The sequence below is a fragment of the Dendropsophus ebraccatus genome, chromosome 9, assembly GCF_027789765.1.
Source record: "Dendropsophus ebraccatus isolate aDenEbr1 chromosome 9, aDenEbr1.pat, whole genome shotgun sequence".
NCBI classification, from domain to species: domain Eukaryota; kingdom Metazoa; phylum Chordata; class Amphibia; order Anura; family Hylidae; genus Dendropsophus; species Dendropsophus ebraccatus.
Genome location: NC_091462.1, coordinates 93,976,912 through 93,989,181, shown reverse-complemented (window position 1 = coordinate 93,989,181; position 12,270 = coordinate 93,976,912). Strand labels below are relative to the sequence as shown.

The 12,270-nt window shown below is 42.7% G+C and overlaps 1 protein-coding gene across 1 annotated transcript in view; it reads left to right on the top strand.

Moving 5' to 3' along the window:
- The first annotated feature begins 6,824 nt into the window (after positions 1-6,824).
- PDPK1 (3-phosphoinositide dependent protein kinase 1) overlaps positions 6,825-12,270 on the top strand; it is a 41,007-nt gene continuing 35,561 nt past the window's right edge. Inside the window, exon 1 of the mRNA XM_069983900.1 lies at positions 6,825-6,957. Coding sequence (XP_069840001.1) covers positions 6,934-6,957 — 24 coding nt within the window. The 5' untranslated portion in view covers positions 6,825-6,933. The remainder of the gene's footprint in view (positions 6,958-12,270) is intronic.

Genomic DNA, 12,270 nt, shown 5'->3' with positions numbered 1-12,270 from the left:
AAAAGCGGCCATTGGTCACAAAGTGTAACCACAATGTTCGGAAACAGCGGCCACAAATAACTGACGGTGTGGCTCTCATGTCGGCCGTAGTGTTCCTGGAAATCAATTGCTAATTGGCCGGCAGATTTGAATAGCATTTAAATAATGTCCCTGCGGCCGATATGGCAGTATGGGTCACAGGAACATGTAAAACAGTGGCCGTTGATTGACACTGCAAACAATAGGCGTGTCAAACAATGTCCGCTGTTTTACGCAGTAGTACACGCATAGGATACCTGCTTCGTCCATTACTTCAGGAGCCAATCACAGCACAGCAGGACACATCACATACTCCTCTCTGCAATGCCATGACATAATGCTGGTAAAAGCGCACTGAAGAGGCTAGCATTGTGCTGAGCTGATGATTTATACAGTACACTACTAAAGATGGCACAGGGGGAAAGGATTACTGTAATCTGTCTTGCTGAGGCTGTTACTAGAGTTGGATTTCCCCTAACAACCTGCAGCGGTCAGCAAATTACAGAGGAGGGAGACACCTAGTGGCCAATCACATAGACATTAACATGTAGGTAAGTTGTTTGAAACAACCATGTCCATTAACTTTAGGGGTGGGCCCCCCAGAGTCAGTTTTTCTATTGGGCCCTAAACTCCACAGTCTGTCAATGTGCTTTTAGTATTTTGAACCATTCACATCTATCTTATAAAATATCCCCTTAGGTAGACACACTTATCTTTAGGTCCATACAGCACGGCTGCCCATGACTTCAGCTTTTACGAGTCTCTTGGCCCTCCCTTTCATTATTTCCTCTTTTCTGTTCCTGAGAAAAAAAAGGATGCCACAAAACAAATTAGTAACAAAATATAAAACCGCAAACTACAATGGAGCCAGATAAACAGATAAGAAAAATATCATTATTTTATGAAGTTAAAGTTATTCTTACCAAGAAAAGAGGAGAAAACAGACTACACCCAAAACGGTCCTGTGCAAGGCTCGGCCATTGGGAGTCCCAGAAGTTATTACCAATACATGTACAGTGTGTGGTTGTACGCTCCATAGTAAATGTAAAAGTCAATCTGGCAGGATCTGGAGACACCTGGGGACACTGCGGATATGGCAGAACCAGTGTGTAACCACTTCTGCCTTCCTTCCTGCTGTCTACATAGAGTGAATACAAGGCCGGTATACTTCTACATGCACAAAAAAGTCCATATGTCCATATCCTTTCTGTCCCCGCCCTCTTCATCATTAGGAATGCCACTGGAACATTTTCTCCGGGCTGAACATTGCACAGGTGTCTTAACGATCCAGCCCATGTGCCAGGCTGACACAGGTGAGGAATAGGAGGCAAGCTGCCTGGAGCATTCCTAATGATGAAGAGGGTGGGGAGGAGGGATGGAGAGGTTGTGCAAAGTTAGGGCACATATACTCCCGTTTGGCTTCAAGTTTAAAATTCATTTTTTATGACAATAACTGCATCACCTGCCGAACGGACCGCAGGACAGATCTTGGATTAAAAGCAGCTATCTGATGGTACAAGTGGTTTGGGGGGGTCAGATTGTGGGTACAGAGTCACTTTAGTACGTCATGGCACAAACTCACCCAAAACAGGTAACTTCTTTTCTGGGAGAGTTCATGGCTTGGCCTTTTTAATCCACAGTCTTGTAAAACATCTTAAAGGAGTCTAACATTGACTTGAAGAGAAAGTTACTTCAAGAGGTGACACGGGAGAGGGAGAGCTGCTTTACATATCATTTTTCTTGATTCCTCCATGTACACTTGGCAGTGTCTGCATGAATTCTCAAGGAAGAAGGGCGACTAAGCTATTGCCAGACTTTACTGGTGGTGGCTTATGTCTCTAAGAACAAAGCGATCAGGTGATTGAAATCCTACATGCCCTGATCCTGCCCCAACATCTGCCATCATGGGAGAGCTGAGTGACCCCTATACACATTAAAGGAGAAGTCCCACCAAATTCAATAAATAGAGGAAGGTGGGGGAGTGCGGGAAAATGATAAACAATGTAAACTCACCTGTGCCTCTGTAGTGCCACTCCCGAGTCCGGTTGACGGACATCAGATGTCATTTTCTGCTGGAAACCAGGTATGTCACGTACCCAGCTCCTCCAGCTGCAGTGTTACAGCCTGGCTGAGTGATTGCCTCCTTAGCTAGTCAGTGACTAGGGCGATGTCCCACCCTAGTTACTTATTGGCTGAACAGGCAATCACTCAGCCAGGCTGTAACACTGCAGCTGGAGGAGCTGGGTATGCGACGTTGCAGCTGGAAGAGCTGCGGGACACCAGTGACTTTCAGCTAGACCAGAGAGCAGTGCTACAGGGCACGAGCATGGGTAAGTATACTTTGTTTATTATTTCCCTGCACCCCCCCCCCCCCCCCAGCCTTCCTGTTATTTTTGGATTTCGTGGGACTTTTCCTTTAAATAGTCAGCAAACTCTTATCTAATGTATATGTCCAGCTTTAGGAGTGATAGAACTGTTCTGTGGCACTACTGAAAATGCACAGTATACTTTTGTTCATGTACTTACACATTTTATAAAAATCAATAAACTTTATTTAAACATAAATGGACACTGTCAGATATGTCCTTAAGATACATCACCTTCCAAAATGTGTGTGAGGGTGGGTTTCTGTCTTGTTCATCGGCCACACTGTGTAGCTATTGGACATTGGAATAATCTGGACTTACACCTGCCCCCTCCCATCTCACAAGGTGTTTGCGATTGTTATTGCGATCGTTAATGCTGCGTTTAGACGGAACGATTATCGTTTGAATTTGCATGATAACGATCGAATTCGAACGATAATCGTACGTGTAAACGCAGCGAACGATCAAACGAGGAGGGAGAAATCGTTCATTTTGATCTTACAACATGTTCTTAAATTGTCATTTGTCGTTTGCAAAAAATTTGCTGATCGTTCCGAATCCTTCACCGATTTAACCTATGTGCGAGATAGGCTTAAGCATCGCAAAACGATCGCAACATGATTTTTCCGTACGATATATCGTTCCGTCTAAACGCTGATTGTTAAAAAAAAATTGTTACTTCGATCTCAGGAAAACAATGGGTAATGTGCTATTCCTGTATACATTGAGTTCCACAGATCTCATCTCTTCCATCCCCATCAGAAAGTTCAAGGCATCTACCCATATGGCCCTGGATGGGGGAACAGACGATTTCCATAATCTAGGGACAGTTTGTCTTGTGGCAACTAAGAAAAAAAAACAGAAGCCCCTTTCTGACTTCCAATATTAACCCTGGCATGACAAAAAGTAGAGCCATTTCAGGAGTGAACACGATTGTGAGGTGACAGATGTATAGAGAGTCTGAACATCCCTCCACAAAGGTGCAATAAGGGGCACTTTTTGTTTTTTTAATCTAAGGGTCAGTAGGGAAACATCACATGCACTAGCAGTAGTGTTTTTCTTTGCTTACAATGTGTCTTTCGGGTCCATGTTGTTTTTTAGGAATTGTACAACTGTGTAAGGGTATGTTCACACTGAGTAAAAATTCCGCAGTAGAGCTTCTGCTGCAGAATCCTGCCTGCCTCAGTGTGTCAATGGGATACCTCACACGCCTCCACTCTCCGCTCAAACACCGCTTAAGCGGAAAGCAGAGGCAGTCGAGACATCCCACACTGAAGCAGGCGCGATTCCGCAGAATTTCGCCTGTTTTACTCAGTGTGTACATACCCTAGGGCAGAGTTTACACATATAAGTAGTGTCATGCTGCCAAACCGCATGCCTCTTACATCACATGGTTTAGTGACACTGTTGATGGTCATGTGTTTTTTCTTTGGAAGTTTGTGTGGACTGAGCTTTAATGTGAATATATTGTATATAGTGCGACGAAAAATCCATAAAAGCAGTGTCTGAAGAAAAAAAATGCAAAAACATAAAAAAAAAACCTTAGGTTAGTGTCACACTGCATTTTTCCTAATTTTATTTCTACAGCCAGATGTAGCCAGTCCCTAGTGTATTATTATACTCATATTATTGCCATTTTTTTTTAAATGCAGCATGCTTTAAGTAATCTGTTTTGTGGCCATTTTTCCCCCTTAGTCTTCTTTTTAGAGAAAAAAAAACCATTAGCCCCTTAAGGATGATGGTATTATTATTATTATTATTATTATTATTATTATTATTATTATTATTATTATTTAATGTTTTATTGTTTTATTCTTCCACCTTGGCTTTCTTCCCATATACTTGTTGGTATAAAAAAAAACACAAAAAGATTCTTTTTTATCCTCCGTGATGCAGATTTTATTTAATTTTTTTTTTTTGCTCCAAAAATGGTGTGTATTAGCACCTGCGTTTTGAGTGGTGTTGTTCTTCCATTTACAGTTTTCTCATTACTAGTCATGTGATTCTTTGGTCATGTGAGTCAAGGATTTCTATAGAAGAATGTGAGGTGAAAAGAAAAAAGTGAGCATAAAAAACAAACTTTACAAAAGCGGTTTTAAAACCTAGTGAGGTCTATGGGTTTAAAAACATACAGTGGGTGCAACGCGTTTGAAAATAAATTTAATTATATCAGTCCATATAACACCAAAAAATAACACTTTTTAGCTTGTGTTTTGGTCTTTTTTGTTTGTGTTTTGTTTTTTTCCAACCCAAATGAGGAGTGGGTTGAAAGTAAAAATCTTGCAAATTTTTGTAAATTTTTTTATTATAATTTTTCTTTGTCGGTTGCACTCCAGATTTTGGCTAAAAATACTGTGTGAACATAGCCTATACCTGTATGGAGTTACTGTAAGGCAGGCATGTCCAAACTTTTTTCGAAGAGTGCCAAATTTGATGAAGTGAACATGTGCGAGGGCCGACCATTTTACATGCTACATGCTATATGCTTTATAACACAGGCAGATAATAGCAAGCTGGATACCTGGGGGGCCGTAAAAGTTCGGAACGCGGGCCGCAAATGGCCCTCCGGCCGGACTTTGGACATGCCTGCTGTAAGGGCTTCTGTTTCGTACTGTGGTCTATAGTTTTTATTGGTGCCATTTTAGGCTAGAGTTTTCCAGCAGAGTTTGTTTTCTTTCTTAAAAAAAGCAGATGAGAACTATTTATTATGGGGGGGGGGCTTATTTTTTTTAAAAAAAAGTTGAAACTTTTTTTATTATTATTTTTTTTTTTTGCCAAATTTTAGGGGACCTCACTATATGACCTCTTTTATTTTACTTATTATTAATTGTTAGTTCCAGGATATGCTATCAGTGTGATAAGGGGTTAAAATACCAATGCATTTTCATTGCAGCTGCGAGGGAATGGAATGAAGGGGCGACTGGATGCCAGAAGAGAGTGGCATTTGACTTGTTATCGATGTCCCAATTATGATGCAATTAATCATGAGAACAGAGGCACAGCGCCCCCCAGCAGCAGACCCCTGTTTGTGGATAGGTCGTAAGTTATAACAGAAGGTGAGGGTCCCAGCACTCCAAAAATTCTTCAAAGGTAAACATACTTTATTGAATATTAAAAATAAAATTAAAAATGGTCATGCTGCTACAAATGACCTTTGCATTTTGTACGCATGTGCGCGAAAGGCGTAGGTAGTTTGTGGCAGCATGAGCTTTTTTATGTTTATTTTTTATAGCAATCAAGTATTTACCTTTAAAGAATTTTTGGGGTGCTGGGACCATCACCTTTCTTTACTGGCTATTGTTGGACTCGTGCACTCTCTTCTGTCTGGATTTCGTATAACCTCGGCGCAACCCCTTTCAGCTAATTATATAAATTTCCACCTTCCGTTCAGGATAGTAGGAAAGCTGGGTGACAACCCTAGTAAGAGCGTAAAAAAATTTGTGTTTTGCAAACCTGTGGCTTTCCAGCTGGTGCAAAACTACAACTCCCAGCATGCACTGACAAAGTAGGGATACACCATAACTTTGACTACACCTGTGCCTCCTTAGCTGTGGAAAAACTACAACTCCCAGCATGCACTGACAGAGCAAGGATATGCCAACAGTGTTCTGCAACCAATGGCTCATCAATTGGTGGAAAACTACAACTCCCAGCATTCACTGACAGAGTAGGGATACGCCAAGTGTTCTGCAACCAATGGCTCCTTAATTGGTGGAAAACTACAACTCCCAGCATGCCCTGACAAAGTAGGGATACACCATAACTTTGACCACACCTGTGCCTCCTTAGTTGTTGAAAAACTACAACTCCCAGCATGCCCTGACAAAGTAGGGATACACCATAACTTTGACCACACCTGTGCCTCCTTAGTTGTTGAAAAACTACAACTCCCAGCATGCACTGACAGAGCAGGGATATGCCAACAGTGTTCTCCAACCTGTGGCTCCTCAGTGGGAAACTACAACTCCCAGCATGCCCTACCAGCCTTCAATTGTGTGGTAATGCAGAAAGTTGTAGTTTTGCAACGGCTGAGGAGCTACAGGTTGTCACCCAGCCCTTCCAGAAGCAGCAAGAGGACACCTCAAGGACTTGAAGGCGCAAACGCTTATTTATTATTTATTTATTTTTAGGAAGAACCCCATTTTAAGGACACAGTCCATTGTGTGCAGCAGGGAGGAGCCATGACATCTCCTATCCCAGCAGCAGGTAGGAGTGTGAGACGTAAACATCGCTCCAGCCCCAGCAGCCCTGACTGCAAAATGGAGGAAACAAACAAGGAAACGAAGACGCTTTTTCTGTGAATGAGGAGGAGGAGGAGGCGGGGAAAGGCGTGGCCACCTCGGAGCTTAATAAGCGTCCACGTCATCCAATCATCGGCGGGCATAGATCAGCGCCGGCCAATCCGCGGCCACCTCTTAGCCAGAGGCACCTCCCCTTCACCACCACGAACATTGTTGTGGAGTGACGTCAGCTCCAGACGATGCGGGCGGCCATTACTGTTGGCTGCTGTGTGATTCTTAAAGCCATCTGAGGAGAGGGGGAGAAGGCCATGGCCAGGACCACTAGCCAAGTGGTGAGATGCCCGTCTTGTCTTGGGGGAGGCTTTGGGTGGGCACCGGCGCGGGTGAGGGGCCTGGGGGAGGCGGCAGCTGAGGGGAGAGGTGTGCGCAGTGGCGGCGGCGGCGGCAGGCCTCTCCCTCCATAGCTGTGAGGATGGGCATCTGCCCCTGTGCCCTGAGCCTGGCAGCTGCCCACACATGGGGAGAGGGTGCTGCCAGCTGGCCGGCTGTCACTGCCTGTATACACATATATACTCACCGCTGCCTATATATACACACACCTCCAGTGCTGCCTGTATATATATATCCACCTCCAGTGCTGCCTGTATACGTATATATATACCTCCAGTGCTGCCTGTATATATATATATATATATATATATATACACCTCCAGTGCTGCCTGTATATATATATCCACCTCCAGTGCTGCCTGTATATATATATCCACCTCCAGTGCTGCCTGTATACGTATATATATATATCCACCTCCAGTGCTGCCTGTATATGTGTGTGTGTGTGTGTATATATATATATATATATATATATATATATACCTCCAGTGCTGCCTGTGTGTATGTGTGTGTATATACATATCTATATATATATATATATATATATATATATATACACACCGCCAGTGCTGCCTGTATACATATATAAACCTCCAGTGCTGCCTGTGTTAAAACTACAATTCCCATCATGCCTTGACAGCCTAAGCTTTAGCTGTCCAGTCATGATGGAAATTGTAGTTTTGCAACAGCTAGAGGTGTGTGAGGTTCCCTTCCACCCCCCCCCCCCCCCTCCCACTCTAAGGGGTGAGGACCACCTTCGCACCCATATACATAAATGAAGAGGTGTCTCTATTTAATCTTTCTCTGAAAGTGGTAACCAGAGATTGGGCTTTATGTGACTCCCCCAAGTAGTTGACATCTTGGAGTTGTAAACCATGGGATGCAGGATGTATACAGGGGACCTCAGGGTGTAGCTGTAAGTGCACAGAAGTGCAATACTACCGCTGTTACAATGCTGGGAGTTGTAGTTTTGATGAACCACAGGTTGTAGGCAAGGGATTTATGGTAATGCTGGGACTAGTAGTTGGGCAGGAGCTTCAGGCCAGTCTAGTGTAGCAGAGTAGTCCTGAGGCATGCTGGGTCTTGTAGTTTGGTAACAGCTGGAGAGCCACAGATTGGAGACCATTGATATACAGCATGATAATACTGGGACAGGTGCTGCTTTCTAGTATTATCCTTGTGCCAGTTCTGTGTCTGTGAAAAGACTGTTATTTGCTGTGAAAATCCTCCCTTAGCTCCTGTCCCAGAAGAGTTGTCATGTGAACTGGAAAGCACCTATTCTTTAGTAAAGCTGCTTAGGTGTTCACCTGGACAGGACCTTATGTTGTCACTTATCAGAGAATTCCCATATCCACATTCACTTTATTTCCCATCTCTTAGGCTGCCCTTACACAGAGAGATTTATCTGACAGATTTTTTTAAGCCAAAGCCAGGAATGGATTGAAAAAGAGGAGAAATCTCAGTCTTTCCTTTATGACCTGTTCTCTGTTTATAGTCTGTTCTTGGCTGGATTTTGAGACCTTTTTGTTTGCACACTCATTTGAGCGAAGTGTGCATGTGTAAGTGGATCAGGAGAGATTGCTGCCGTCCAAATGAGCGTCGTCAACAGAATTGACAAAAGTTCATGGAGAGGTGACCGTCTGATCCCCCTCTCTTATCCAAATCTTATAAGGTGCCAGAAGTTGTCTTATTATTTATCAGATCCCCCTGAGAGCAGATCTTGGGGGCTGAGACCATGCACTGTATATCCCTTACCGGTAGTCCTGACAGCTCTATGTTACTAAACATGTGCAAGGTATGACACAGTGAGAGCGCATGTCATCTTCTTTTCATTTAACTTTATTTATAAAAGTGTAAACTGTAAGTCCCCCCAGTAAGTTTATACAGCTTCTTATTTGCCTTACTCCCAGGCTCGTAAACAACGTCCTAGTTCCCTTTCTATTAAGTGAAAATGGGAAGTGAGTGAGAATGGTAAACAAGCCGTATTGCTGAATGGTGTGTGCCGAGCCCGGCTGTGGTTTATACAAGTCATTCACAAGTGCATTGTCATTCACAGCCAAGGCTGCATTCATTGGATACTAGGAGAAAAGCGATCTGCTAATCTGTGCGCTGCTATTGGCATCTGCCAAGTTCCCTCCTAGTTTCTCTCCCGCATTTATGGCAGGCGTTGTATTGGATAATTATGGGAACATGTAACTACTTGCGGATAGATACAAGGTTCTGGAATGTGGAGGTGACATTTGCTTGACTTTGGTAGATCAGTTTTCTGCATTATTTCTTTCTTATATATTCGAATAATGGAGTAAAAATAAAATTTTCTGCTGTATAAACTTTCTCCTTGACTCCCTATTTTCATAACAGCATACACTTGGAAATGGACCAAATGTCGCTTGTCATTTGAGGAAAAAAGTTGAAAGTTTTGAGGGCATGTGATGGCACAGTCTCTTCCTACATATATGGAATGAGTCTCACTGTATAGGACGGCATTGTTTTAGTACAGGGTTTTTTGCCACTGCCATTTGCTTAGGGTAGCTTTGCACGTACTGTATCGCTGCGTATTTATCACTGCGTTTTTGGTGCAATTTTTACTTGTGAGTTTTGATTTTCACATGAAAATCATGTGAAAATCAAAACTCGCATGTAAAAATCGCACCAAAAACGCAGCGTTAAATACGCAGCAATACGGTACGTGTGAAGGCACCCTTAAAGTGTACCTGTAGTTTGGGAAAACTTTTAAAATGTCAGAGACGTGTGAAAATTTTTGATCAGTCCACGTCTGAGTGTTCAGACCCGTATTGATCGGGGGAACAAGCATTAGAGGACCATGTTACAAAGCACACTCTCCCCACTCTTTATAAGGGCCAGTTCACACGGAGCAAAAGCGGCGGATCCTGCCTGCCTCAGTGTGTCAATGGGAGGGCTCACACGCCTCCACTTCTGTCGCTGTCCACTCAGAGAATTGACAGGTCAGTTCTTTGAATGGAGAGCAACGGAAGCGGAGGTGCGCACGCCCTCCCATAGACACTGTGGGACACTAAGGGTGGTATTACACGGAACGATTATCGTTCGAAAAATCGTTCGGATTTGAACGATAATTTCGTGTAATAGCAGGCAACGATTAAACGACCAACGAGAAATCGTTGATCGTTTATTAGGATCCGGACCTATTTTTATCGTTTGATCGTTTGCTCATCGTTCGCACATCGTTCGGTGGAATAAGAATTCACAGCTGAAACGTACGCAATAGCGACGATTAAACGACCGCAAGAACGATCATAAATAACGATCATCGTTTCGTGTACTTGGGCGAATGATTTCGGGTCGTTTGCCTTAGCGGTCGTTTAAGATCGTTAATCGTTAGTTGTCGGAAAATTGCTTTGTGTAATAGTACCCTTAGGCATGCAGGATTACCGCCATATTTGCGCTGTGTGAACTCACTCTAAGAAAAAAAAAAAGTTGGGCTCCATAGACCTACATTAGCCCCACCTTTTTTTTTCTTTTTTTTTTTTCTTTCTAACACAGAGCCGGAGTACACTGCAGCTCTATCTCGTGACCGATACAGGTCTGAAAACTCAGACCCGAACCGATCAAAACTTTTGACGTTTCTCTAATGCTGCATTTACATGGAGCGATAATTTGCCCAATCAATCGTTTAACGATTATGAAGCAACGATTTGGTTTTTAGACAAATAAATCGTTAGAAAATTTGTGAGAAAAATTGCTGTTGCGATCGTTTTAAGATCGCTTAAGCCTACCTCACACATGAGGTAAATCGGTGAAAGACTGTTTACACGAAGCAATTTGCAAATTTTTAGCGAACGACCAATGACTATTTAATAACATGTTGAAAGATCAAAATGATCGATTTCTCGCTTGTCACTTGACCGTTCGCTGGTTTTACACAAACCGATTATCGCTCAAATGCCATCGTTATCACGAAAATTAGAATGATAGTAGTTTTGTGTAAACGCAGCATATGACATGATACTTTAAATCTGTAGATTGTATTTTTGCATATATTAAAATCATTACTTCGTGAGCGTAATACAGTGTTTTTAGTAAATTTTGTGTGTCCTGGTTTGACCCTGGTGTCCCAATCTAAGAGTATAGGCTGTGACACTCCGTTCAGCAACCTCAGACAAACTAGCAAAGGAGTTTTCTGGGCAGATTCCAAAGCTTTTGTAAGTTTTGACGTTCATGTCTTGTAAGAGATCGAAAAACTGATGGCAAGTTAAAATCTCACTGAGAGATCTGGTGTGATTTCCCTTCTAAACTTAGTGTCACACACTCGTATTACAGTGGTATATTATGGCAACAACACAAGAACAAATCGCCCCAACCAAACGCCAATTGCTGACTTGCTGAGTGGGCCGCCCATATAGCACACACGAGTGTCATGTCAGGTTAGATGGAGACCTGTCTTGTGGATTGGTCTGGTTTGACTTTGAATTTTGGTTACGTATAATCGCACACAATTTCTTTTTTGGATTGTAAATGGATTGTAAATATTTTTTTTATATTACCATTTATTTTTTTTTAAGTTGTAAAGGACAACACTTAGGGGGGGGCATATGCAGGGCATGCTGAAACCATGTAGTATACCTTTTATATGTCACCATCTCCTGGCTACAGTGTTTTTGAGTAAAAACAAATGCTGAAAAAACTTAGTTTTTAAAAAATACATAATAATTGTGACTTTGGTTAGTTGTATTCTTCTTTTACTTATGTAACACTATTGCTGTTAGTAGTTATATTATGGGTGCAGGTATGAGCCAAGAGCACAGTGGGGGGCCCTGAATGTATATTGGTGGATAAGTTCATTCCTTTTAAGGGTATGTGCACACTACGGAATCTGCACAGATAACTTCCAGTGGATTCCGCTGCTCGCCTCCAATTCTTTGGGCGCCGGACATAGAATGGAGCCTATGGGACTAACAGAACTTTAAGCGGGAATGCCGAGGAATCTGCTGGAAGTTATCCATGCTGATTGTGTATTGTGCACATACCCTGAGTCAGTTTTTTGTTTTTCCAACCTGTGATTCTCCAGCTGTTGTTAAAGTACAACTCCCAGAAGGCTGTCAGGGCATGCTGTGAGTTGTAGTTATGCAACAGCTGGGGGGCCACAGGTTGGGTATCATTTCTCAATAACGGCCTTATACCTTATTGCTGGACCTGTCAACAAATCACATCTAGCTGGTTACCAGAATATTGTGTTGACCATTTTCATTTCTTTTGACAAACTCTACTTTGGTACC